General features: G+C 37.3%; 1 protein-coding gene across 1 annotated transcript; it reads right to left on the reverse strand.

Annotated features, from left to right (window-relative positions):
• Window positions 1-26,999, reverse strand: YIPF4 (Yip1 domain family member 4). Its single transcript, XM_007938796.2, has 6 exons — window positions 26,921-26,999; window positions 11,967-12,120; window positions 10,605-10,776; window positions 7,310-7,387; window positions 2,976-3,089; window positions 1-138 (listed from the first exon to the last, which is right to left on the reverse strand). Exons 1-6 carry the CDS (start codon window positions 26,997-26,999, stop codon window positions 1-3), a joined length of 735 nt encoding a protein of 244 aa, XP_007936987.1.

Below are 26,999 nucleotides of genomic sequence, written 5' to 3' on the forward strand. Positions count from 1 at the left end.
TCACACCCCAGTATATAAGGACAAAAAATAAATGTATAATAAAAAGATTGGATAAATCAGGAGAGGCTTTTTGGTCTTGAATTCTTCACCCACTAACAATGAAGCAGCACTGTAGGCAGCCCAAAACACACCAAACAGCTTTAAAAAAAAAAAAAAAAAAAGGACTAAAGGCACCATATTAGCAAGTCAAATAACTTTTTGAATATAAAACCCCAAACCCACTGCCCATGAAGTCAATTCTAACTCACACCTCTACAGGACAGAGGTAAACTTCCCCATAGGGTTTCTGAGGCTATAATTTTTATGGAAGCAGACTGCCACATCTTTCTCCCATGGAGCAGCTGGTGGGTTTGAACTGCTGACCTTTTGGTTAGCTGCCAAATGCTTCAACCACTGTACCCCCAGGGCTCTTTTTTTGTATACCATATAGTAAAAATACAGTATTTTTTGAAAGCATCTCTGACAATCAATTGTAGTAAAGACTAAAACTTATTAAGAATGTTACAAATGTATTAAGAATATTCTTTCTCTGCTCCTTGATTTCTGTATCGTGTCCTTTTCTTATCAGACCTGAATCTCTAATTAGAGATCTCTGAATCTACAGAGATTTAATGTTAAATAAAATTAGCTCTGCTAGTGTAGTGCCTCAGCCACTCTCCTCGGAAGGAAGGTTGGGCAATCCTACTTCCGTAGTGATACTGCCTCGGAAACCCAAGGAGGGGTCGCTATGAGTCAGGTTTGACTCGACGGCACATAACAACAACAACAACAGTGTAGTGCCTAAGACACTTGACTGCTAACCAGAAGACTGGTGGTTCACACCCACCAGCCACTCCTCAGAAGGAAGGTTGGGTATTCTACTTCCGTAGCGATACCACCTCGGAAACCCAAGGAGGGGTCACTATGAGGCGGGTCTGACTCGATAACACATAACAAGAACAACAACAGATTAGACTACACATATTTTAATACTAGAGTTAACTGGTGAACGTTTTCGGATGTATTTCTTAACCTTAAATTTAAATAAGAAACATGCACAATACATAGCCGCTTAAGTGATTGGGAAAAACATTTTGGAAAAAAAAAAAATTCCTGAAATTTAAAAACAATTTTTATCCTAAATTAATAATGATATAAAAAAATAGATTTTTCCATTTTATAATAATACATAGTACATGAAGAATAGTAAAGTTCTGAGATGTTACACAGTAGAGAATATAACCAGTGTTACAAAACAAAAATGTGCATAAACTGTTGAATGTAAAACAGATCTGCTTTGTAAAATTTCACCCAAATGACAATAAAAAGTTTTAAAGAAATAGTAAATTCCAGTTTTCAGCTGAATTATATGCCTGAAAACGACCAGAGGATAATGTTTTTAATAATTTTGGGAGTAGTCTCTGAAGTATTAAACAGGCTTCAATCTATGTAAAACAACACACAGCAGGAAGTGATCCTGAATGAGTCAGTAAAGTGGTATGTTCACTAAGGCTAGGATAATTAAATACCAGCATAGGGCTAGCTGCCACATTGCAAAACTTTTAAGCTAAATTCTAATAATAGGTAAAGTGCCAAATTTTTGTCTTTAAAACATTTTAGGTGGAAGGTTAGGTCTTCCCCATGGCCCCTGAAGTGCTTGAACAATTCAAACATGCTAAGATGGTCTAAAATATTCTTATATAATATTTGTTAATAACAATAGCTACCACTTGAGTGCCTATGATAGGCCAAGCACTATACTGGGCATTAATATACTTTAAAATCCTCATAACAAAACCTAAAAACTAATTGTTAACATCCCCACTTTGCAGATCGGCAAACTGAGGGTTAGAAAAAGTTAAGATATCTTCCCAAAGCAAGATGGCAAGTGATGGAAGTAGGATTTGAATTCAGAAAGGATTTGTTACAAAACTAACAGTGTCTTTAATATCCAATGTTTACATATTGTCAATATTAGCCTGTACCCAATTCTAAATGGAATCATTATTTCTTTTTTATTGGAATTAGTAATGAACTTTAAAAAGAATCAAATTTTATAAAAATTAAGAGGCTCTGGCTACTCATAAATAAATATGTTAGTGGGGAGACTACATAATGACAATTTTAGGGAAGTGGTGGTCTTAAAAAGTTCTATTATCCACAGAGAAAAACTATATTCACTGTATAATATACATACACGTGCTAAAGCAGTCATTTACCCCCCAAAGTTGTTCAAAATTAAAAACGCCGAAACTTAATTAACATTAGATCCGACTCATAGCGACCCCTCCTTGGGGTTCTGAGGCAGTATCTCCACGGAAGTAGATTGCCCAGTCTTCCTTCTGAGGAGTGGCTGGTGGGTTTGAACTACCAGCCTCCTGGTTAGCAGTCAAATGCCTTAGGCACTATGCCACCAGAGGTCCCATTTATTATTAAATAAAACCAAAAAAACAACACTCACTGCCGTTGAGTCGATTCCAACTTCCTTACTATTAAATGTATACATATCTTAATGTAAATTTAACACAGCATAAAGAATTCCTGATCTATGTATTATAATACATAAAAGTCCATTTTCAGAACTATGTTTATCATATTAGATAAGAAACATACTACTCAAATAAGAGTAAAGGTATTAAATAAACGTGCATTGGAATTTTAAATAAATTTCCTCCTTAAAAGTCTAACTGATTAACTTGTGCTATAAACATAGGAAAGAAAAATTCAACATTAAAAATTCTCTGAGTGTAATATCTTGAGGCCTGATTTGTTCTTTGTACTTTTTACCCCCTTGACATGTAATTGTCATTTCCAGCAGATTAAGGGGAAAACTCAAAGAAATGCAATTAGTAAGATCAGTTAAGGAAAGTCACTGTTTCCAAATACTAATTGTTTGATAAAAAGTTATAGATTACAATACCCTTTGCCAGGGAAATAGAATACTTTTGCCATTGAAAAATAGCACACACCTTTATATGATATACTACTTAACTTACTTTTATAAGTGTAGACACCACTTCAAATGATCCAACCACCAAAAGTACAGGGGCTATTACAATGAGAGGAAGTAATGAATATCCTATAACTCCAAGAACTTGGCCATATGCAACCTGTGAATTTTCAAATGTTAAATAAATATCATAGAAATCAAGTTTCTCATTTTAATCACTACTGAACACCATAAATTCTTTGTTTACTTATATACACAAGAGAATTAAGAAAAAGTCTTAAAGTATGATACCCTTTACATTTCAAATTATTATACACATATACCTACTGTTCACATGAATTTTCCTGGATTCTCTCACATACATTCATATTTTACAAGATGAATTTGAGCATAATTTTGGTTAAATTCCTCAAAATATTTGTTAGAATGATGTGATTGTATTAAGCTATTAGTTTAGGAAAATTTTGACATTTTCAGGATTACAAATTCTCCCACATTCTTGGCAGCACCACTATAGCTTCAATTATCATCAGTTTTCTGAAGATATCCAAATCTGTATTTCTAGACTTTATTTCTCTTTAAGTTTCAGACTTACAAATTCAATTACTTTCAGTATTATCACTAGGGTATAGTCTTATCACGACTTCCCTTAAATTGTAGGAGGATTACTTAAAGGGACTACAGTCATCTTGTTCAGATGAAAAAAATCAAGGTCTAGAGAAGCTAGATGTGACAAATGCAGACCAGGAAAGGAAAAGGAGTGAGGAGACTGAAGAGAAAATATTTCTGGTGGTTCCTATATGCCAAATTTTGTGATAGAGTTTCACATGTTGTGAAGATCAAATTAAGTTAATAACACCTTAAGCAGGTATTATTGTTCTCGTGATGGACTGAACTGCATACCCCAAAAATATGTGTCAACTTGGCTGGGCCATGATTCTCAGTGGTTTGGCAGTCTTGTAATGATATAATTTGGAGGCTTGTAATGACGCCATAATCCCCTCCCATGATATGATTTGCCAATCAGTTGTCAAGGGGATTAGGGTGGGATGACATACCTTTACTCATGTCACAGCCCTGACTGATACAAGGAGTTTCCCTGGGGTGTGGCCTGAATCACCTTTTACAAGAGATTAAAGGCGAGAGAAACAAGCAGAGAGGGACCTCAGTACCACCAAAAAAGAAGAGCTGGGAGCAGAGCAAGTTCTTTGAACCCAGAGTTCCTGCACTGAGAACCTCTTAGACCCAGGGGAAGACTGACGCCAAAACACATGGAGATCTACAAGGAACGCCAGACCCACAGATGTGGAAAGGAGACAAGGACTTTCTCTCAGAGCTGACAGAGAGAGAAAGCCTTCCCCTAGAGCTCACACCCTGAATTCAGACTTCTAGCCTTCTAAAGTGTGAGAAAATAAATTTGTTTGTTAATGAAAGACATCTACTTGTGGTATTTCTGTTATAGCAGCACTAGATGACAAAGACAGTTCCCATTATGAAACACCTAAGTCTTAGAGAGATAAAGTATTTTGGTTAGGAAAGCAAAGCTGGTAGGTGACAGAGTTCAAATTAACATCTAGTCTTCTTAATTAACTCCTCTATCAACAGTCCTACATTGCCAAAAAAATTTAGTGATATATATTTTCAAATAAATACTACATTAGGTTTTGTGTAGAATATAAGAAATACTATGTGAACAAATGTAATTTTAGGTCTCTATTATAATTATTTTCATTTCCATGTGAAAAAGTTTGGTAGATGTTATTTTACATTTATTTAAGAGATGTAGGTTAAAATGTTGGATTGACACAGATATCTTATATCGTTTTCTCCTGAATCTCTGCTAAAATAAAAGGGAAAAGAGAAACTCTTTTTTATAAGGGACATAACCAGGAAAAGAACAGAAGACAGAACAACATTATTTTAGAAGCTAGAAAGCAGATGGATAAGAGCTAAGTAACAGACTTGGCAAACCTTTCCACCAAGTGTGAGAAAACGGCTCAAAGTTTCTGCATTTAACATTTAATATTCATAAAGCCTAACATGAGGCAGTACTCACACCATACTCTGTCTTGCATCCCTTCATTTTACTCTCTCCACAGAACAAACCACTTGAATTTCTAGATATATAGCAGCTCTGGTGGCATAGTGCCTAAGACATTTGACTGTTAACCAGATGGCTGGCGGTTCAAACCCACCAGTCACTCCCCGGAAGGAAGGTTGGGCAATCTACTTACTAGTGATACCTCCTGGGAAACCCAAGGAGGGGTCATTATGAGTCGGATCTGACTTGACGGCAGTGAGTTTAGTTTTGTTTTTTTTGGTATAGCAATTCATAGAGTCTTATTTAATGAAATAGTGGTTGATTGTCAAGGTGTGACCCAGGAACCCCTGAGGGTCCTGGAGGCCCTTCTAGAAACTGTAAGATCAAAATTATTTTTTATAATAATAAGATACTGTCTCTTTTATGGGATTGATATTTGTACTAACTGGGCAAAAGCAATCCTGGGTAAAATTGCAGTAATCTTGGCACAAATCAAAGTGGCACAAACTGTACTAATAGTTACTGTGTTCTTTACTACCACACACACACACACACACACACACACAAAGAAAAGAAGCCGGAAGTGAGTTACACCTAAGAATATCTATGATGAAGCAGTAAAAGACAATTAATTTTATTAAATCTCAACCTTTGAGTATGTATCTTTTTAATATTCTGTGTGATAAAATGGCAAGTACACATAAAGCATTTCTGCTGTATACTGAAGATCAAAGATTAACCAAAGGAAGAACACTTATGTGAATAAGTGAAGAATTGAATTAGATGCTTTTTTCACAGAATGCCATTTTTACTTGAAAAAACAACTGACATACAAACCATGGTCTGAATTACCATGGTTTGGGTAACGGCAGGCATTTCTTGAAAATGAATGAATTGAGAGCCTGTTGCTTAATGGAAAACAACCGACAGTATTTACTGCAAATGATAAAATCTGAGTTTTCAAGCAAAAATCAGAATTCTATACACCACTGTGAGCTTGACAGTTTTCCAATAAAGGTTTTTCTGATAAGACAGGTGGTGGTATCAATGGAGTGTTTCCTGATACTGTATAATACCGTATAAAGAAATGTGTCAACACTTGGAAGATCTGCATAACTCGGGGAACAAATGTTTTCCAAATTACTGATGTATGACGTCACAAAGTGCTGCGCGACTACAAAGATCTATTCAAAGTGAATTTTAATGAAACAGCATGTGGGAGGTTCACTGAAATGGCTTCAGATTCCACACTGCAAAAAATCTTGAAGACACACTACTTGTCTAGTTTTGGTGTAGTATCAAAGAATATCCATAATTAGCTGAAAAAGCTATTAAAATACTGCTGTCTTTTCCAATACTGTATTCGTTTGAAGTTTTATTTTCTTCATATACTTTAACCAAAACAAACTATCCTTACAGATTAAATACAGAAAGCTGATAAAAGAATTCAGCTATCTTCCATAAAGCCAGATATTAAAGCTACCTGTAAAAAAAATGTAATACCATGTCACTCTTCTCACAAACTTGTTCCGTAAAATAGTTATTTTTCTTAAGAGGTGTTCTGTTAACACATAGTTGGTTTATTGTTATTTTAATGAATAAATAATTCGTTGCCGTCAAGTTTTTCTGACTCTTAGCAACCCTGTAGGATACAGCAGAACTACCCTATAGGGATTCCAAGACCGTAATCTTTATGGAAGCATATTGCCACATCTTTCTCCCGTGTAGTGAATGGTGGGTTTGAATACCCAATTTTTCAATTATGCCAAGCACTTTAACCACTGTGCCACAAGGGGTCCTTAATAAACTAATATTTTAAAATTTGTTTTAATTTCTAATATGTTAAGTATTGATAAATATAAGCCACCTGAACAAAAACTCTTTGGGGAACTTGAGATCCAAAAGTATAAGAGCTGCTGTAACAAAAAGTAAATTATGTTTCCCTAAAAAGCTGTAGTACTTGAAGAGTGGGGCAGGATCTTTTCTTTCCTATTCATTCCTTGTAACATTTATTAAATAAGCACAATACTAATTTGCTGATCCATAAATACTCTTAAAGGACTAACATAACTTAATAGCAATTATGGGACAAGAAACAGTTATACATGTTCCCCAACTCTGAGAAGCCCACAGGGGTTGGGAGTAGTGGTGGTTCAATGCTGCTCACTGCCCATTGCCTTCCACTGCCTGCCCTGGGCAGGGACTCTACTCATCCTCTGTCTGCCCCAGCCCATTTGCTTTATGCAGTAACAGTAACTTACGTTACTGACTGTACCTGCAATACTGAAAATAAAACTTACAGTAAAAAGCAAAAGCTATTTTTAAAATTAGCTACTTACTTCTCCACCAAGAACTCTGGCCAGTAAGAAAATTGTTAGGGAACCAAATATCCAAATGGTGATAATCCATGAGACCACCTTAAGAGAAAACAACAAAAAGTTATTTCATGCAATTAATTTCTTTGTTTGTACTAAGTAAGCTGGTAGTTTTCCAAGAACTCAATTCTCTGCCATATAAGATAGTTTGACATGCCCAAACTTCAGGTCATAGAAAGGTTGTGTGAGTCGCAGGTATCTTTCCAAAATTTAACTAGAATACAATGTTCAATTCAATTTAACACCCATATTGAAAATTTAGCAGTGATTAACTGCTTACAGAAACCTCAGGATTTTAGTATCTGTGATAAAAGATTATTGCAAAAAAGGGAACAAAGCACTTATTCCAAGCCCCTGGTTTACAGAATCCTGCAATGAAATTAATAACTAAAACAAATTACCAACCTTCTCTACAGGTCTTTAAAATTTAAATTAGTTACACATTTATTTAATTAATAGAATACAGAAGACATTTCAGACAATGTTAACTCCTCAGACTTAGCATGATACATGCATTTATTTTCAAATTCTGCCTGCAAGGAGGGGCTAGAAACAATAACTACTCCAGTAGCAATATAAATATACTTATTATCCAGATACTAATTTCTAAATATCATTTCCAATAAAAGGAAGCAAAACTCCTTAAACAAATCTCTGATTCCAGGACTGAGACAGAGAAAATATATGATGAACCTGGAAGACCTTGTACAGTCAGAAAGTAAGGAAATGCTCAAAAAAAAGATGGAGACATGATGAAAGGATACAAAAGCCAACCTGATGAGGCCCCCAATGGCTAAAACTAGAACAATTTAAGCAATAAAATAAATGATGTTAGTATTAGATTATAACTCTCAGAATAAAATAATTATCCGTGAGTTTGTACTGATATAAATAATTAAATAACTAAGTAATGGGAAAGAAGGATAACTGTTCCTTAAAGAAAAATAACAATTACACCCACTCCTCACTTAATGATATGGCCAAGTTCCAAACACCAAATTGTTAGGTGAAATTAGTTTTACACAAGAGTCAGGGGCTACATTCTGTCTTCGGTGCTGGTAGCCCCCTCCCAGTCTCTCAGGCACCCCCAGCACATTTTGGGATGGGTGTGGTGTGGTAGGCTCCCTTCCTCATCACATGTTCCCCAACTCTGCGGAGCCCACAGGGGTTGGGAGTAGTGGTGGTTCAATGCTGCTCATTGCCCACTGCCTTTCACTGCCTGCCCTGGGCAGGGACCCTGCTCATCCTCTGTCTGCCCCAGCCCATTAGCCTTATGCAGTCTCTTTCCCTCTCCATTTCCTGCCTCCCCCACCAACATCCTGGCACCTTCTGGCCTTCCCTTGCCTACCCGTGCAATCCTGCTATCTATCACTCCATGCCCTCAGTGGCCAGACCAACATGTTGCAAGTAAACCGAGAAGGCATTCCATGGCCAGTCAACTGCTATCATCAGGACCTCCAGTATATCATTCGGGGTGGCCCACAGAGGGCACCCTGGGCCTAGCCATAGCTCCAAGTGGGGTCCAGATCATCAGAGGAGCTGCTTGAGACTTATTTTCAAAGCTGTCGTAAATGTGAAATGTTAGATAACGAGATAGTTGGTAAGTGAGGAGTAAGTGTAATAAATGTCAAAGGAATGACATAAAAAATCTCCACTTAGCAAACATTATAGTAATAATTATTGCATGCAATATTCATCAATATTGGGCTAAAGTTGGATGAGAAACAGGATTATTTGCATAATTGAAAGGCAACTTGACAAGGTATTAATTATAAAGAGAAAATAGCAGCTTTACAACAGAGGAACACTTTATCATCTAATCAAGTGATCAAAGTTAATATCACCAATAATAAGACATATCAGAATCTTACTCAAAGAAGGGTACAACAAATCACTTCTGGGATATTCTTGCTAAAAATGTATAAACTCAATCCAATCACAAGAATACATCTGACAAACTGAAATTGAAGAATAGTCTATGGGGGCAATAATCTCGTGTTTAGCCTTAGAATCCTTTGTTCAAATGAAAGGTTATATAAAATAAATAAAACATGGTCTAGATGAAGGTTTGGCAGTGGGTAGGAAGTCAAAGCCCCCTTTTACCTTCAGTGGTCCTTACAACACTTCAACAGAACACCCAATATAAACTAGTGATCTAGGGTAAATATTAATAGGACTAGTATAACACTCAGTGAATACAGTTCAGAGGCTCCTTATGGTAGGTTGAATAATATCCCCTGCCGTAAGAGGTCTGTATCATAAAACCAGGAACCTGTTAATGTCACTTTATACAGCAACAGGGACTGTGCATATGTGATTAAGAATTCTGAGATGGGGAAATTATCCTGGATTATCTGGGTGGGCCCTAATGTAGTCACAAATATCCTTGAAAGACTGAGGCAGAGGGGAGACCTGATGATAGTAGAGGAAAAGGTGATGTGACCCTGGAAGCAGAGACTGGAGCAATGTGGCCAGGATCCTAGGAATGCTGGTAGCCTCTATAAATGGAAAAGCCAAGAAAGAAAGAGGATTTTGCCCTGGAGCCTCCAGAAGTACTAGCCCTGCTGACATCTTGATTTAGCCCCTTAATTAAGATCCATTTTGTACTTCTGACCTACAGACCTGTCAGAGATAAATGTATGTTGCCTTAAGCCACTAAGTTTGTAGCAACTTGTTACAAGAGCAACAGGAAACTAATACATTTCCAAATCACTCTGGGGTGAAGAGTTACTTTTTACTGCCTCAGAGGTCTTAAAATAAGGACGATGTTTGTACTTGTATGATAAAGTTCCTGAGAGTAGGACAAAGTGGTTAAAATATCAGAAGCAGTATAGAAACAAACACTGATGGAATCTATGCTATCATTTATTAAATATGTTTATTTTTAAAAATAGAACTTTTAAAAATGAATAAAAGGTAACAACATGATTATGAGTATTGTATTTCAAATTCTTCATCCCTTAAGGAAGTCAAAAGGTATTGAAGAATGGTCAACTTCTAGTCAGCTGGGAGTAGTTCTATCCATGTACGCTAATGTATCATACAAATAACAACATTTTCTGTGTGAATGATGGCATTTAGGAAGCACTCATTTAAGGTACTCCCTTGCTCAATTATGAACAGTTTTGGAGAGGAACAAAAAATACTGGGTAAAGATAAAGCATTTCTCAAACGCAATGTATTATTTACAATTAATATTTGGCAATATTAATTTTAAACCTCTTAAAACATTCAAAATATATAAATAAGGTATACTTACCCTAAACTGTCCATATAACGATATCATGGAAAAGAAAAGAACAACAGCCAGAGGTCCCCAAAAGTCAGGATTGTCTCTCACTACTTGTCTATTAAAACCAAGTGATGGCATTGGCATCAAAACACATCGGATTTTGTAGTAAATATCCTTTAGATCAATATCCAATTCCTCCCTATAATTTTAAAACAAAAATTCTCAAAAGGCACACTTCTGAATACTGAAACAGTTGCAAAAGAACGTAAGAAAAATGTAAGTATGACAGTATAGTCTCCCTAGGTCGACGAAACATTTCAAGTACCATATTTCACTGATTCTTAGGTGTACATTTTTTCAACATTTCATTATCTTTAAAGTCAAGATTCATCTCATAATAGCTAATGTCTTACAACTGTTGTCAGCCTATAGCAAAGCCAAGTGCTTCAAATATTTGCCTTTGCTTTTGCTTAATCTCTCAGCTTTATGCCATTTTTGGTACTTTTTCTTTCTTAATGATTTATAAAATAACTGCATCTTATAATCCATGTCTTAGATGTTATAAAATATGGTACATTAAATTAAGAAAGGGGATGTTGTAGCACTTGATTTTCTAGTGTTCTACTAATCACCACTACAAAGAATAACTTGGTAGCATTTATTTTACAAAGCTATAGGTTTTTCTGGTGGTGTAGTGCCTAAGGCTAACCGGCCAGCGGTTCAAATCTACCAGCTACTCCTCCTCAGAAGGAAGGCTGTGCAATCTACTTCCATAGAGAAACCCCCTCAGAAACTCAAGGAGGTGTCACTATGAGTTGGAATCGATTTGACGGCTGTGAGTTTTTGTTTTTCTTTTAATAGGTTCTTCCAACCAAAATTGCTATTTATTTATTTTCCAGATGATATATAATCATTTTAAATATTTCAAGTACTGTGCAGAAAGTGAAATTCTCCCTACAATTAATTCTCCTAGTGGCAGCTCTAGAATTTCTATATAGGAGAGATTTCAGTTGTAATCTTTTTTGAAGTCTTAACTTGTCCAAAGCCTGAATCTATCTGTATAGCAAGCACCTGTTTTTTCATTTAGACTTTTTTTTCATTAGACTTTTTACTTGAGAAACTGATAGTACCAGAAAGTCCTAAAAGTCTGGTGTGCATCTGTGTCTGAGATAGATACAGAATTACCATTTTATTACTTCTTGTCATTCAATAGGTTAAAACAATTTTTTTTATTATGTTAATTTTTTTATTACTAACAAAAACAGAAATTGCTACTGCTTTTGACCAAAAAGGTTAAGGTTTTCCATACCTGTCTTTAAATAACATGAAAGAATCATCCCACAAATTAGCTCTAATAACCAAAATGTGCATATTATTCTTTTTACGTACAAGAGTGGCTTGTTGTCTTCAGGATCATCATCTTCAACTTCCAAAAGCCAGCCATACCCTCTCTGTCTCAGAAATGTAGTAGCTGTAGATTCTTTGATAAAATCTCCACCAAGGTTTAATTTGACATCTGGAGGTGCTATTGAACCACTGAGATCTTGGGAGAAAAGAAGACAAAATTGTAAACCAAGCTAAACAAAATGTGCTCATCAAAGTGAACATATATTCAAATAAGATAATTATCATGTAAAGTTCTCTAACTATGAACATATGCTACATCATACAATCTTCAAATTTTATACTGATAGGTATCTAAAAACCAGCTTTTATTTTACAAGCAAGAAAATGAAAGACAAAGAGGTAAAAAGACATATAAAAAGTTTCACTGCTAATTAGCTAAATGCTCTTGCTGCTGCTGTAGCTGTTGAAGCAACTCATGGTGACTCCGTGTATGTGGAGGAGAAATGCTTCACAGGATTTTCAAGGTTATTACCATTCTGAAGATCATGTATAAGGTGCCTCTCTCTGGGTGGGTTTGAACCTTTCAGCTAACAGTCAAGTGTTTAAATGTTGGCACCACTCAAGGACTCCTATATCAATGTTAAGTTCTGGACAAATTTGACTAGTTCCCTGCTATTTCATCTAACTCTTTTCCTTTTATGACTACAACATTCATCTTTAGTTTTGACAAAAATAAAGGCTTTTTTTTTTTTTTTTAGTTTAGCTATAACAATGGATGAAGAGATTGAGTTACCTATATTAAAAAATTCTATTCAGGGCCTGCACAGTATCTTAAGAGATTACAGATAATCACTACAGTACAAATGCCACATATTCTGGCTGGAAAAAAATAGGAATAGTTAAGAAACTGCTTGAGGTCAAATAGCAATTAAGAAGGAAAAAACAACAAAAACAATTTGTAGGGCTATGCAATGTTGTTGTTACATGCCGTCAAGTCGACCCAACTGATAGCGACCCCTCCTTGGGTTTCCGAGGCGTTATCACTATGGAAGTAGATTGCCTAACCTTCCTTCCGAGGAGTGCCTTAGGCACTACGCTACCAGAGCTCCTTGGGCTACGTAATATACACTAGTAAATAACCATCATTGTTATATAGACCAGAAGAGGAGGAAGACCAGAAGGTTGGCAGTTCAAACCCACCAGCCACCCTGTGGAAGGAATATGGGGTAATCTACTTCTTTAAAGATTTACCACTTTGGAAATCCAATGAGGGTGGCTATGAATCGGAAACTACTCCATGGCAGTGGATTTGGTTTTTTTTTTTTTTTTGGTTGTTGAATAGTACTTAAGAAAAATGATTTTTGACAACAGCATGCCAGAACATTCTAAGGTCCTGCTTGCCTGGGGTTTATCTCCAACCAATATTTAAGTTAGCTTCCTTCCAAAAAAGAAAAAAAAAAAAAAAAAAAACCAGCAAGTTTTTCAAAAAAAGAAGACCTTAATTTGCACATGGGAGCTCTGGTGGCGTAGTGCCTAAGGCACCTGACTGCTAACCAGAAGGCTGGCAGTTCAAATCCACCAACCACTCCTCGGAAGGAAGTTTGGGCAATCTACTTCTGTAGTGATACTGCCTCGGAAACCCAAGGAGGGGTTGCTATGAGTCGCATCTTGACTCAGTGGCAGTGCATTGTGTTGCATTAATTTGCACATTATTCTAAATTCTAATTTTAAAGGCCATTAAAATTTTGGCTTTAACTTCAATGTCTGGCTCAATTATGATTCACATCCTGGTCTGGTTGTGACAACTCCTACAATAAATTATGATAACATTCACATTTTGAAGCTAAGTCCTACCTTAGCTCCAAATTAATTCAGCAACTCATTTATGATTTCTTGGCCCTGTTTCCTATTCAAAGTTCCTTTCAGGTTTAACATTATATGATTCTGAAACGTTTTTATAAGGGGGTTTACTCAACTAGAGATTAAAGGCAAAGACCTTTTTAATTTCACTGTCCTTTCCTATTTAACGTTTTAAAATAGCCCTGCAGATGCTAGCAGCCATAAACCTTGTGCCACATTTCCTTAACTGTGGTTAAAACAGTCTCTCAAAATTACTCTCCTTCTCTAAATTAAAATGAAATAGTTGAAATTTAACTAAAATTCATTTCTCATAGGTAGAAAGGGAGCTTTTTCCTGATTTAACAAGTGGAAGATTTAGATCAGGAAGTCATTAGAATAGTGACATTAAAGCTTTTAGAATTATGAGGCAGGAAAGGACCTTAACAACTGTTTCCTGGCCTCTAGAAGGGACTATATTAAACTGGCCAGAAAGATCCTTAGGGATTGCTTCATAAACTATATTTAATCTAAACAAAATATAAACTATAGTACTAAGGAATGTGCTGCTGAAGAATTGTATATGTTTAACAATTTGTCATAGCATGAGTGCTAGAACCTCAAAATACATCTTTACCTTACAGCTTTTGTAGCATTTTTCCCTTTCATGCAAAGTAGAAAAATATTATCATGGACATGTGTAGGAATGCCAGCAACAGCAATCTGCCACCTCCTCCAGAACCCCCGAAACATAATTAGGTGTGAGTGGGGGTAAAATAACAGGAAAGTAAAAAAACAAACCTGGTAGATAGCCTAGTATGATAGCAAGTAAAAAATAAGGTCAGAGAACACAAATAATCCAATTTAAAAATGGGCAGAAGACATGAAGAGACACTTCATCAAGGAGGATATTCAGGCAGCCAACAAACTTACGAAGAAATACTCATGATCGTTAACCACTAGACAGATGCAAATCAAAATAACAATGAGATACCATCTTGCCCCAGCACTAGTAGCAAAGTTCAACAAGACAGAGAATGACAAATGCTGGTGAGGATGTGGAGAGATTGGGACTCTCATACACTGTTGGTGGGACTGTAAGATGATACGAGCATTGTGGAAAGCAGTATGGCGATTCCGTAAAAAGTTGGAATTAAAAATACCATTTGACCCAGCCATTCCATTACTAGGTATATATCCTAAAGAAGTGAGAGCCATGACAAGAACAGCACACCCATGTTCATCGCAGCACTATTTACAATAGCAAAAAGTTGGAAACAACCTAGGTGTCTATCAACTGAGGAATGGATAACCAAACTATGGTACATACACACAATGGAATACTATGCAACCCTAAAGAATAACATAGAATCTGCAAAACACCGCATAACATGGATGAACTTGGAGGACATTATGGCGAGTGAAATAAGTCAATCACAGAAGGACAAATATTGCATTAGTCTGTTATTGCAAAAGTCAAGGCACAGTTTATATATGGAAGGAAATTTTCTTTGTTGGTTACCAGGGGTGGGAGAGGAGGGCAGGGAACACTGTTAAGTAGAGATAAGTATTGATTTGGGTGAAGAGAAGGGCAACGTATCAAATATAAGTGATCAACGTGGTGGCACTGAGGAAGAGGAAGAAATACAGAAGTACATGGGAGGTGCAGACAACAAAGATGAACCCTTTTGCACATACTGCGTTGTCAGTGAAGGCAAACACGGGTAAATGGGTGGACAGATGGGTAGACAGGCTGAACTACTAGGTATGTCTATGCAGCAGGGAGTGTACCCAAGACTATGTATGGGGTTGGCAGACAATGGTTCTACAAGTGTATTTGTATGTTTTGTAAGAACTCCCAGGGGTATAGTAGAGTTGACAAGGGACAAGGTTGTAGTCACTTCTTGGTCACAGCCAGCTACCCAGAGGGACTGAGTAGTTGAACTGGTGGGCTTGGGACCATAGTCACAGGGTCATCAAGCTCAACTGGTGTAACATACTACACAAAACAGTGTTTCACCTCCTACTTTGATAAGTAGCGACTGGGATCTTAAAAGCTTGCAAGCAGCCATCTAGATGCAATGATGGGTCTCTCCTCATCCAGAGCAAAGAAGACTGAAGAAAACCAAAGACTGATGGAAACAATTAGTCTTCACGACTGGTACACCATCCGATCCTCTGCCTATACGACTTTGAGACCAGAAGAATTAGATGCCTGGCTACCACTGTCAACCACTTGGAGGGGGATCTACGTAGGACATCCTTGATAGAGAGGGAGAACAATCTCAAAATCATTTGGGGGTGGGGGAAGGAGGGGGCCAGGTTTGCTGGTCTGATAGAGCCTGGTGGAACCACTGAGACTATGGCCCCTATCTGCCCTTCAGGTCTGGAATTGAACCCATACCTGTGGCTTCCAGCCAAACAAAAGATAGGCATATGAGCTGAACATGTACCTGAGGTAGATACACTCCTTGGAGAGAACAATCATGGGAGAAAGAAGGGATGTTTATGCACAGAGAGACAGTTCAGGGGGCAGGAGTGCATGGAGGGATGGGCACAGGGAAGAGGTAACTTTCAGGAGGAAGTGGGAGGGGAGCTGTTGCATTGGGGTAAATTGTAGTCAATGTCATGGGACAACGTGTGTGTGAATTGCTGTATGGAAAGTGAATTTTCTCTGTAAACTTTCACCCAAATCACAATTTAAAAACAAAACAAAAAAAAAGAAAGTGGACCAAAGTTGATTTAAAAAAAAGGTCAGAGAACAAGGAGGAAATATCAAAATCACTCCAGGAGCATGGCTAATTTAAGTTAAACCAGAATGAGTAAGTTTTGTTGTTAACTCTAGGATTGGTGTCTAGAACTGTTAAACACAAATTTTAAATTAATCCTTCTTACCGTACTATGTACAATCTTTTTGTCATTTTCTAAGGAAAACATAAAAAGTATAATAAACATTATTGTTGTTATGTGCCATCGAGTCAGACCCAACTCACAGCGACCCCTCGTTTCCGAGACAGTATCACTACGGAAGTAGATTGCCCAAACTTCCTTCAGAGGAGTGGCTGGTGGGTCTGAACCACCAGCCTTCTGGTTAGCAGTCAAGTGCCTTAGTGGATTTAAAAGGAAACCAAATCTCTGAAAAACATATTGCAAAAGAAAATCTTAAAAATATTTCCACTGCTACATGGGCTCAAGTAAGGAAAAATATGACTAAGTTTCATGTATTATAAACAGCCCCCTGGAAGAACCAAACTTTAACAGTATTTTTCCCTCCCTTTCAAGACAAATGTGTAATTAAGTAAAGGGCAGTTCCTCTGAATATTTTGTTCAGTCTGAGAACTTCACTTTGAAATGAAAGAAGAGCAAGAACTTTGTCAGTGCTGACAAACCACACAGGATGACCGTTACTGATCTATCCTAAGTTCTACATTTCTGTAAAAGAGCATCCTGCAATGAATAATAAATATTTTGTTGTACTTTTCAACTTCTTACATATGTAAGCAAGCTTTATTTATTTAACAAGCAAGAAAAAGGACAAAAATCACCTCACTTGTTGAAAATGACATCCACATGTGCTTAAGGTAAGTCTAAGCCAGAATTGAGCATTTCTGCAGGAAAAATCCAACCACATTTTACAATGAAGCGGTTGTTGTTGTTGTTGTTGAACCACCAGCTGTCTGGTTAGCAGGCAAGTGTCTTAGCCACTATGCTACCAGAGCTCCCTATTTAACTTCAGTTACAAGAATAACATTTTAATGCACATACACACCCATAAAAGATACCAAAAAACAAATGCATCTGCATAATTCTGTAACTGCTGGGTCACTCAGTAAGAAATTTTTTTCAAAGCTTTGTGTAAAATTGTGTCTTAGGCTGTATTTTTATTCATATTCTTTTGGCTTATTACTAGTACTTTTGGCTTATCACTGTTACTATTGAATTTTCATGTTGTAAATAATATTAATATCAATTTACAACCTATATTTAAATCTTCTAAGCCTATCTTTAAAAAAATTAAATCCCATTATGACATAGACTGGTTATTTCACAGAAATTTCTTGTTTGCTTCATAAGCCTTTTTAAAAAACTTTTATTTTGAAATATTTGTAGATTGACAGGAAGTTGCAAAAGCAGTACAGAGAGTATATCTTCAGTCAGTCTCTCCCAATGGTAACCTCTAATACGTAACTATCAAAACAAAGATGCTGACTTTGGTACAATCCACAGAACTTAATCTGTTATACATGAACTCATTTGTGTATATATGTGTGGTTCTGTGCAATTTTATCACATTGGTAGATTTGTATAATGTCTCTTTGTTTTTATGCGCCATCAAGTTGGACCTGACTCATAGTGACCCCTCCTTGGGTTTCCGAGGCAGTATCACTATGCCAAGTAGATTGCCCAACCTTCCTTCCGAGGAACTTGGTGGGTTTGAACTGCCATTTTTCTGGTAATGTCTTAAGAGTTTTTAAATGTTTGAAAAGGAATTGATTAATTGAAAAAGAGGTAAGCCTTGCTTAGCTATCTCCTACCCACCAAGAAAGGTTGTCTAAAAAATCATGTTTATTTTTCATATAGGGGGAAAAAGCATCATCATATATCACACTTCATCAGTATGTTATATGTGATATTTGTGGTAAGACCTATATGGATTTAATGAAAAGAAAAATCAAGTAGAAAATTTTAGAAAAGGAAAAACTACAGATTCCTCTGTTTACATTCTCTTAGAAGTGATATCCTTCCTGGGAGGGAGTGGTTAAAAGTCCGTTCACAGTAAACAAATTGCAGGTAGTCCCTGATTATGAATGAGATCACTTCCTAAGTGTGTCTTTAAGTTGAATTTGTAACTATGTCAGAACAGGTGTATACAGTTTTTATTTAGACTTACTTTTGCACAAGACTGGAAGTCTGTTCAATGATTTAAAAGCTGCATGTGCAACAAATGAAGGTGACTGAGATGAAGAAATTGTGGTGAGTAGGGGTCAACAACAACAACAGGGGTTGGTTCAATAGTTTCAAAATGAGGGCAAATTTACATAACATTAAAGGGTAAGTGCGACTTGTCTGTAAGTCAGATATTCCTAACCAGGTACTTGCTGTAACAGAAAATTATTGTTTACTCAAAAGAATATTGACAATAATTATCGATTATGCCTACAACTTACTGATCCTACTAATGTACGATGAGCTGCAGATGTAGAGGAATCCCTTTTGCTGCAGGGCCTTTGTACTGATTATTTTCTTTAACTACAGATAATTAAATGCTACCCATTCTTCAGTCCTCAGATACACTTAAGGAATTTGTCCTTAATTTCCCAGATTACTCAGGTTCCTTTCACAGGTCCCTGGACTTTTCCTTCATTTATCATTGTTTATTATTATTTGTGCAACTATTGATTAATCCCTGTAAGCTCTATGTAGGCAGGATCTATATATTTTTGCTGTTTTCTTTGGACCATTATATCCCCAGTACTTTTAACAGTTGCCTGGCACATAGTAGGCAATCAATAAATATGTATTGATAAATGAATAAATGGAAAGCCAGAGAGCTCCATGTAGCTTAAATTAAGAAGTGACATTAAAGGTTTGTAATAATGCAATTTCCAAATGCATTTTGGAAACACAGTCATAGCTATTCTATAGAGAACTGATATAAAAAGGGAGAGTTTAGAGCAAGGAATCTGGTCAAGAGGGTATAATAAGGAGTACAGATAAGAAATAATAAGAATTTGAACTAAGGCAGTGCCAATGAAGAGAAAGAAATAAATTAATTACATAGTTATTCTGGAACTATTCTGAAATAATTTGATAACCAACTGAATGTAGGTAAGTGAGGGAGAGAATATAGACAAGTTTTCAACCCTTGGCAAGAGGACCTATTTCAAAAACCTTCAATCACTCTGAATTTGGTACTTTCATAATTTTCAATATTGATGAAATAATCCATCAGCAAGTACTTACAGTGACTTCTAAAGGCTGAAAAGGAGTTTTAGTGGTGCAGTGGTTAAGGCATTTGGCTGCTAACCAAAATGTCAGTGGTTCTAACCAACCAACTGCTCCACAGGAAAAAGATGAGGCAGTCAGCTTCTACAATGATTTTCAGCCTTGCAAACCCCGTAAAAACCAAAACTAAACTCACTGCTGTGGAGTCGAATCCAACTCATAGTAACCACTCCTTGGGTTTCCAAGGCAGTATCTCTACGGAAGGAGATTGCCCAGTCTTCCTTCGAAGGAGTGCCTGGTGGGTTTGAACACTTTGAACACTATGCCACCAAAGCTCCCTGCAAACCCTATAGGGCAGTTATACTCTGTCCTGCAGAGTTGCTGAAGCAGATTGACTCCATGGCAGTGGATGATATAAGCTGAATGATGCAAAGAAATGAGATCTGAGCATAAAAATATCAATTATAGTATATCCAAACAATGGGATATTATTCAACTATAAAAAGGAATGAATGATTCATGCTGCAATACAGATGAACATTGACAATATTATGCTAAATGAAAGAAGACAAATACAAAAGGCAGCTGGCAGGGACTGGAAGAAGGGGAAAATGGGGAGTAGCAGCTAAAGCTAAGGAGTTTCTTTTAGGGGTGATGAAAAATGTTCTGGTATCAGATAGTGGTGATGATTGCACAACTCTGTGAATAAATGAAAAACCACAGAATCGTACGCTTTCAAATAATGAACTTTATATGTGAATTGTATTTCACTTCTTAAGACTCTGAGATAAAATATAATACAAAACAAGGCACTCTGGTAGTGTAGTGGTTAAAGCATTTGGCTACTAACCAAAATGTCAACTCACCAGCTGCTCCAAAGAAGAAAGATAAGGCAGTCTGCTTGTGTTAAGATTTATAGCCTTGGAAATCCAATGGGGGTTGCTTATGAGTTGGAATCAACTAGATAGCAGTGAGTTTGTTTTTTTGGTTTGGTACAATACAAAATACTAGTGTACAGTGCATGCTTCTGTAGTTGACAAATGAGTATTGGCACTGATCATCTGTGCCATAGGAATAAAGAAGCAAGAGCATTCAGAGCGGTGGTCAGGAAGGCTATTCAGAAGCAGAACCTGAATTTAGCCATGAGAGATGGTTGGACCACAGAGAAAGACTGAGAAGTCATTCTGAGGAAAAGGTGTGGCAAAGATAAAGGCATGTAAGGCATGTAAGCCCAGAGATTATCACAGGTGCAGAGTTCATCTCTCAAAGTTGTAGACAAATTGTTAAGGGCATAAGTATCAGGTGAAAGACCTTGCCTTTGTTTTGTAAGCAAATGCTTTTTTATGCATGTTCTTTGGAACCTGAATCTCAGGAGATGATCTCCACAAAAGGCTTCTGATGTTCACTAAGTTTGGAAAGCTCCACATATTACAAACCCCACTTAGAATTTCAAAAGGAATTATCAGCATATTTGTTGTTGCTATGTGCCCTCAAGTCTCCTTGGGTTTCCTGAGGCAGTATCACTACAGAAGCAGATTGTTCCATCTTCCTTCTGAGGAGTGGCTGGTGGGTTTGAACCTTGAACTGCCAGCCTTCTGGTTAGCAGTCAAGTGCCTTAGGCACTATGCTACCAGAGCTCCCAATCGGCATATTAAAGGATGAGAAATCGGCTTATAGAAGGATGAGAATTAGGCATTAGGGAACTGGTTTAGCTTTGCTTAACTCATTACTTACCAAGCTTACTCTATCATGGAACCATTTCCCCTTTAGGAAGCATTGCTGAAAATGCTGCCATAGATGTCAGGAAGAAAGTACAATTCATCCAGTTATATGGATTGCCAGATGCAGAGGAAATAGGAAACAGGGATAATTTAGCTGTGAAAACAAGGAAAAAGTGAAGTTGTAGAGCTAAAGATTTTGTCAATTAGGAGGGAGCTGTGAGTGATGGTAGAGGTGAGATAAACAGGAGATAAAAGATAGTAAGGAGAAAAACAAAAAGTCCTAACAGATGCAGGAAGATATGGGAACAAAAGCACTAGCAGAGGGTTATCTTAGGAAAGGAAGAAAGAAATCTTTTCCTTAAGACTTGGAAGAAAGATGAATACTTCAATATACATAAAAAGATATTTAAACCCACTGGCACTGAATCAAATTCAACTCATAGCGACCCTGTAGGACAGAGAACCACCCTGTAAGGTCTCAAGGCTGTAAATCTTCATGGAAGCAGACCGCCTCATCTTCCTCCCACGAAGGACTGGTGGGTTCAAACCACCAATTTTTTTGGTTAGCAGTTAAATGTTTTATACAAAAAGATATTTAGAGGTTAAAAAAAGGTGGGGGGTGGGGATGGGGTGGCTTAGACCACCTTTCCTGCTTAGTTATCTCTGTTCATGTCTATTCCTACTACCTGCTGAATTTTTATTGAATTAGTGCTTGGCTTTCAGTTCTAGCAGCTGAGCACCTTTATCTTAATCCAAAGTGAGACTCATAGTTATTTATTCATAAACACAATTTATTCACTTCCTGTTATGTGCTAGGCAGTGAGTATAATACTGTTAAGTAGTAAAACACAGCTTCTAATCCCAAGGAGATCATGATCTAAATTAGCCTTGTTTTAGGTCTGTGAAAATTGAGAAGGTGTAAGATACCTCTCTTATGAAAACTGAGAGATTGCCTCTACTCCACCAATCAATGTATCTGTACAATCCTTATGTGAATACTCTTCCCTCTTTTATAGTCTGTAGAACTCCCACTCATCCTTCAAAATGCTCATTTGTTTTCAAACTTCAGTGCTCCCTTCCTGCACAGATAACCACCCCCTCCTTCGTACCACCTCTCTGTGCCATACTTTCTACAGCCTTTTTTATGCATGCTGAAATTTTTTCTTATTAGATTGTCAATTTCTTAGCGGCAAGGACTTTCTCATATGCAGTCCCTTGCACATGGTAGGTATTCCATCTATCCTACAATAGCCAAATCATTATCTATTTCTTAAGTTCAGCAAAATATCACCTCCATTAAATTTCCAGCTAGAAGTATTTTCCTCCTCTTCTGATCTTTCATAACATTCTAAACCAATGATTCTCAAGCTTTAATGTATATATGAATCACTAGCAGATCCTGTTAAAATGCAGGTTATGATTAAGGCAGATTCTGCATTATTAAGCACTCAGGTAATGCTAATAGTGCTAGTCTGTGAACATATACCAGGCAAGAATTACTTGTTTGATACAAAATGAAGTCAAAGAATTGCCTTAATGATTTCTACATATACACATTTCATACCACATAATGCTATCATTACATCCTTGCTTTAACACATGCATTTCATTACTGCTTTTCAATGTAGATTAACACCATAGATTTGAACATTTAGCCTGAATTTTATTATTATCCTCAATTCATTTAATGCTTCATTCACACATGGCTTATGTTCTCTATAACTTGTAATTATAGACCCTGCTTTTATAGACATTATCTGAAATAAGTCTCACAATATTCTTATAAGAATGCTTTTCATTTTATAAGGAACTCTCGTGGTGTAGTGGATAAGGCACTTGATTGCTAACTGGAAGGTCACTAGTTCAAACCCACCAGCTGCTCCATAGAAGGAAGCCGGGTAATCTACTTCTGTAAAGATTTATAGCCTCAGAAACCCAATGGAGGTCGTTAGGAGTTGGAAATGACTTGATGGCAATTTTTTTGTTTGTTTTCATTTTATAGATGACAAAATGGAAGATTATAGAAGATATGTAACCCGCCCCTAACTACTATAAGAATCAGGAGTCTAACTGAAGTCTTCTGGCTCTAAATCCAGTAATTTTTTTAGTTATATTTCTTTGTTGTTGTTGCATGCCATCCAGTTGATCCTAACTCACAGCAAACCTGTATCAGAGTAGAACTGCCCCACAGAGTTTCCTATGCTGTAATCTTTATGGGAACAGATGGCCAGGTCTTTTCTCCTGTGGAGCTGCTGGGTTGGAAATGCTGATCTTCTGGTTAGCAGCTAAGCACTTAAAGACTGTTACCGGGGCTCCTAAGTTATACATCTAATTGTGCTAAATTCTGTAGTCCCATACATCAATGCTATATCGATAAAAGCAAGCAGTAATCACTTATTCATTCAACAAACACTTAATGTTTATATTGCAGGTACTGTGGTAGGTACTGTTGTTGACAGGTGCTGTCGAGTTGGTCCCAACTCATAGCAACACTCTGTACAACAGAACAAAACATTGCCTGGTCCTACGCCATCCTCACAATATTTACTATGCTTAAAACCATCGTCCCAGCCACTGGGTCAATCCATCTTGCTGAAGGTCTTCCCCTTTTTCACTGACCCTCTACTTTACCCAGCATGATATACTTCACATACTGGTAGGTATCAGGATATAGAAAATATTAGAGAAGTTTCTATTTTTGAGGGACTGAGCTCCAATGCACTGAGGGAGTACTGGAGCACAGTTTCAGTGATCACTTGGGGCAAGGACTCATCAGCTGCTCCTCAGAAGGAAGATGGGGCAATCTACTTCCATAAAGATTTATCGCCTCAGAAACCCAATGGGGGTTACTCTGAGTTGGAATCAACTCAAAGGCAGTGAGCTTGGGTTTTATTTTTTTGGGTTTTGGGGCAAGGAAAAGAAAGGCATTTCAAGCATGAGGACTAGAATAAGCTGAGACAAAACACCAAGGCACATTTTAGAATAAAGGATATGTGTGCATAAATAGTAAGGACAGGTTTCTTTCAGGAAGAGAAACTGATCAGACTACAGTCTTCAGTATCTAGCAGGGTACACTGAAAATATAAGCTGAAAACATTCATGGTTAGAGAAACAGAATGTAAAGGGAGGAATCAAGAATGTACATGGCATGTTTAGGAACTAGAGAAAAGACTTGGAATGCAGTCAAATGTTCATAATGGAAAACAAGAAAACAAAAGGTGTTGTGTCAGTTAATAGTGAAACCCTAGCTGCAGCAGCACTGCTTAATATGTACAGAGCACTTAACTAGGTTAGATACACACTAAGAGCTTTACATTCGCAAACTATTTCATCACCTGGGTATTATACTATTTCATAAACTGAGATTAAGAAAAGCTAAGTAACTTGCCCAAGATCACATAAAGAGTAACTGGTAATGCCAAGATGCAAATCCAAGACTCTTAATATTATACTTCAGATATACTGTTCAATTTATAAAAATGTAAGACAGATGCATCATGGTTTAGTGGAAAGAGACTTGAGGAGACAGAAGACCAGGACCTAATTCCAGATTTAACATAAGTAAAACAAAAATTACTTAATTTCTCCAAACCTGTTTCTTTATAAAATACAGGTATAATGAAGCTCACTGGGATTCTTATAAATCAAATAGTTCATGTGGTTAAAATACTCTGTCAATTTAAAATGTACAGTGTTATAATCATGAAGGTGTTATTACATGTAATAATATGGAGGATATATGGAGAGGTTTGAATAAACATTATGGATTTTACTTATTTATTCCAGGTTTCTTAGTTTAGTCTATTGACTCAATGAGTTAGCTAGTTATATTATTCTGCCAGCTTTCTTATAAGTATTTAAAAAAGGTAACTCCTGGGGAAAGGGAGTAGGTGAAAAAATACAGATTTACACATGAATTGGAAGAAATATAAAGTTCTGACACTCAATGATTTTTTTTTAGTAATTCCTCGGTAATCACTATGCTATTAACATGGGGCAATCTACTTCCGTAGTGATACTGCCTTGGAAACCCAAGGAGGGGTCCCTATGAGTTGGGTCTGACTGGACAGCACGTAACAACATTTCACCAAGGGAGCTTTGGTAGCGTAGTGCCTAAGGCACTTGACTGCTAACCAGAAGCCTGACGGTCCAAACCCACCAGCCACTCCTCTGAAGGAAGGTTGGGCAATCTATTTCCGTTGTGATACCACCTCGGAAACCGAGGGGTCACTATGAGTCAAGTGGACTTCAGGGCACATAACAACAACAAATTTCACCATATAGTCATATTAAGTCTTTTTTTTTTTTAATGTATCAGCTGTTTCATTTGATATATAAAAATTTCTTTTACGTTTAAATTATAATCAAAACTAAAGCACCTTAAAAAAATACTCAATAGAACAAAACGAGGAGGAAAAAAGGGAAAACAAGCTATCCTAATTGATCCACTAGGAAATCAAATTCCTAAGGAAAATTTAAAATTTAGACGACTGAAATTTGATGTTGTTGTTATGTGCCGTTTAATCGGCCCCGACTCATAGCGACCCCTCCTTGGGCTTCTGAGGTGGTATCACTATGGAAGTATATTGCCCAACTTTCCTCCCGAAGAGTGCTGGTGGATTTGAACCGCCAGCCTTTTGGTTAGCAATCAAGTGCCTTAGGCATGTTGTTGTTAAGTGCCTTAGGCATAGTTTAATTTGTTTGTTTCCTATGATGAAGTAAATCTGCTCACTGGAAGGTAAATGATGTACAGTCTAATAGAAATAAAATATGAAAAGGACAAGCCCAAAAAGATTCAGATTACAAGGAGTGGGGTAAGGAACTCAGAAAAGGAAAATTCATTTCCCTGTACTATGGAAAAATCTTTCCAGCAAAGCTGCTTCCTCAAAACAATACAAGGAAATCTGCAGAAGCTATTGGGATACCTCCTGGGATTAAGAAGCTTCCAATATACATGGGCCTTTGAGTAATAGGTCAAACACTATAAAATAAAAGGAAAACTGGGGCCTAGGTTAAGATGTCAAATTCAGTGTAACACATGAAACTTCTTGAGGGGAAGTTCTATTTACAGCGCCGACGCAAACCTCACTCCCCGCCCCCACCAAAAAAAAGTTATCTATTGGACAACAGCTTTTCTTTCTTGTTTTCATTCTGACACCTACCGTGGTGTCATACTCTTCTGAGTAACTGTAATTCCAGAAGCAAAACCTCGGCGTTCCGTGGATCTACTTGGAGCAAACAGCCCAAGAAAACCCTGCCACTAGCATGGGGAAAGCCAGGATCTGACTCAGTTACTTGATGTTTCTTAAGAAAGCTCCCAACACCCCTCGCTCGGCCCCTCAGGCCTTTCCGAAGGCCCGACAGGCGCGAGAGAGCTTAAGTCACCAGTAAGCTTTATGACCGACTCTACCGGCCACTCCGCCTCATAACCAGAAAGACCCCACAAGGGTCGGCCCTGGCGCCATCCGGGATGACGGGACCTCTGCGTCTCACCTTCCGCGTCTGCTGAGGAGACAAAGGTGAAGTCTCCGTTAGTGGGGGGATACGCCGGGGGAGGGCCCGGCGGCTGCAT

Source organism: Orycteropus afer, unplaced genomic scaffold (assembly GCF_000298275.1).
Source record: "Orycteropus afer afer isolate SDZICR_OR568_19922 unplaced genomic scaffold, OryAfe1.0 scaffold00054, whole genome shotgun sequence".
NCBI lineage: Eukaryota > Metazoa > Chordata > Mammalia > Tubulidentata > Orycteropodidae > Orycteropus > Orycteropus afer.

What these genes read in the sequence shown, in the direction of transcription:
- YIPF4 (XM_007938796.2), bottom strand. Translation starts at nt 26,999, where the DNA reads ATGCAGCCGCCGGGCCCTCCCCCGGCGTATCCCCCCACTAACGGAGAC. An exon ending in CTCCTCAGCAGACGCGGAAG is followed by an intron (nt 12,121 to 26,920) that starts GTGAGACGCAGA and finishes TTTTCTCCCAAG; the next exon opens with ATCTCAGTGGTTCAATAGCA. An exon ending in CGTTATATGGACAGTTTAGG is followed by an intron (nt 7,388 to 10,604) that starts GTAAGTATACCT and finishes TTTTCTCTTAAG; the next exon opens with GTGGTCTCATGGATTATCAC.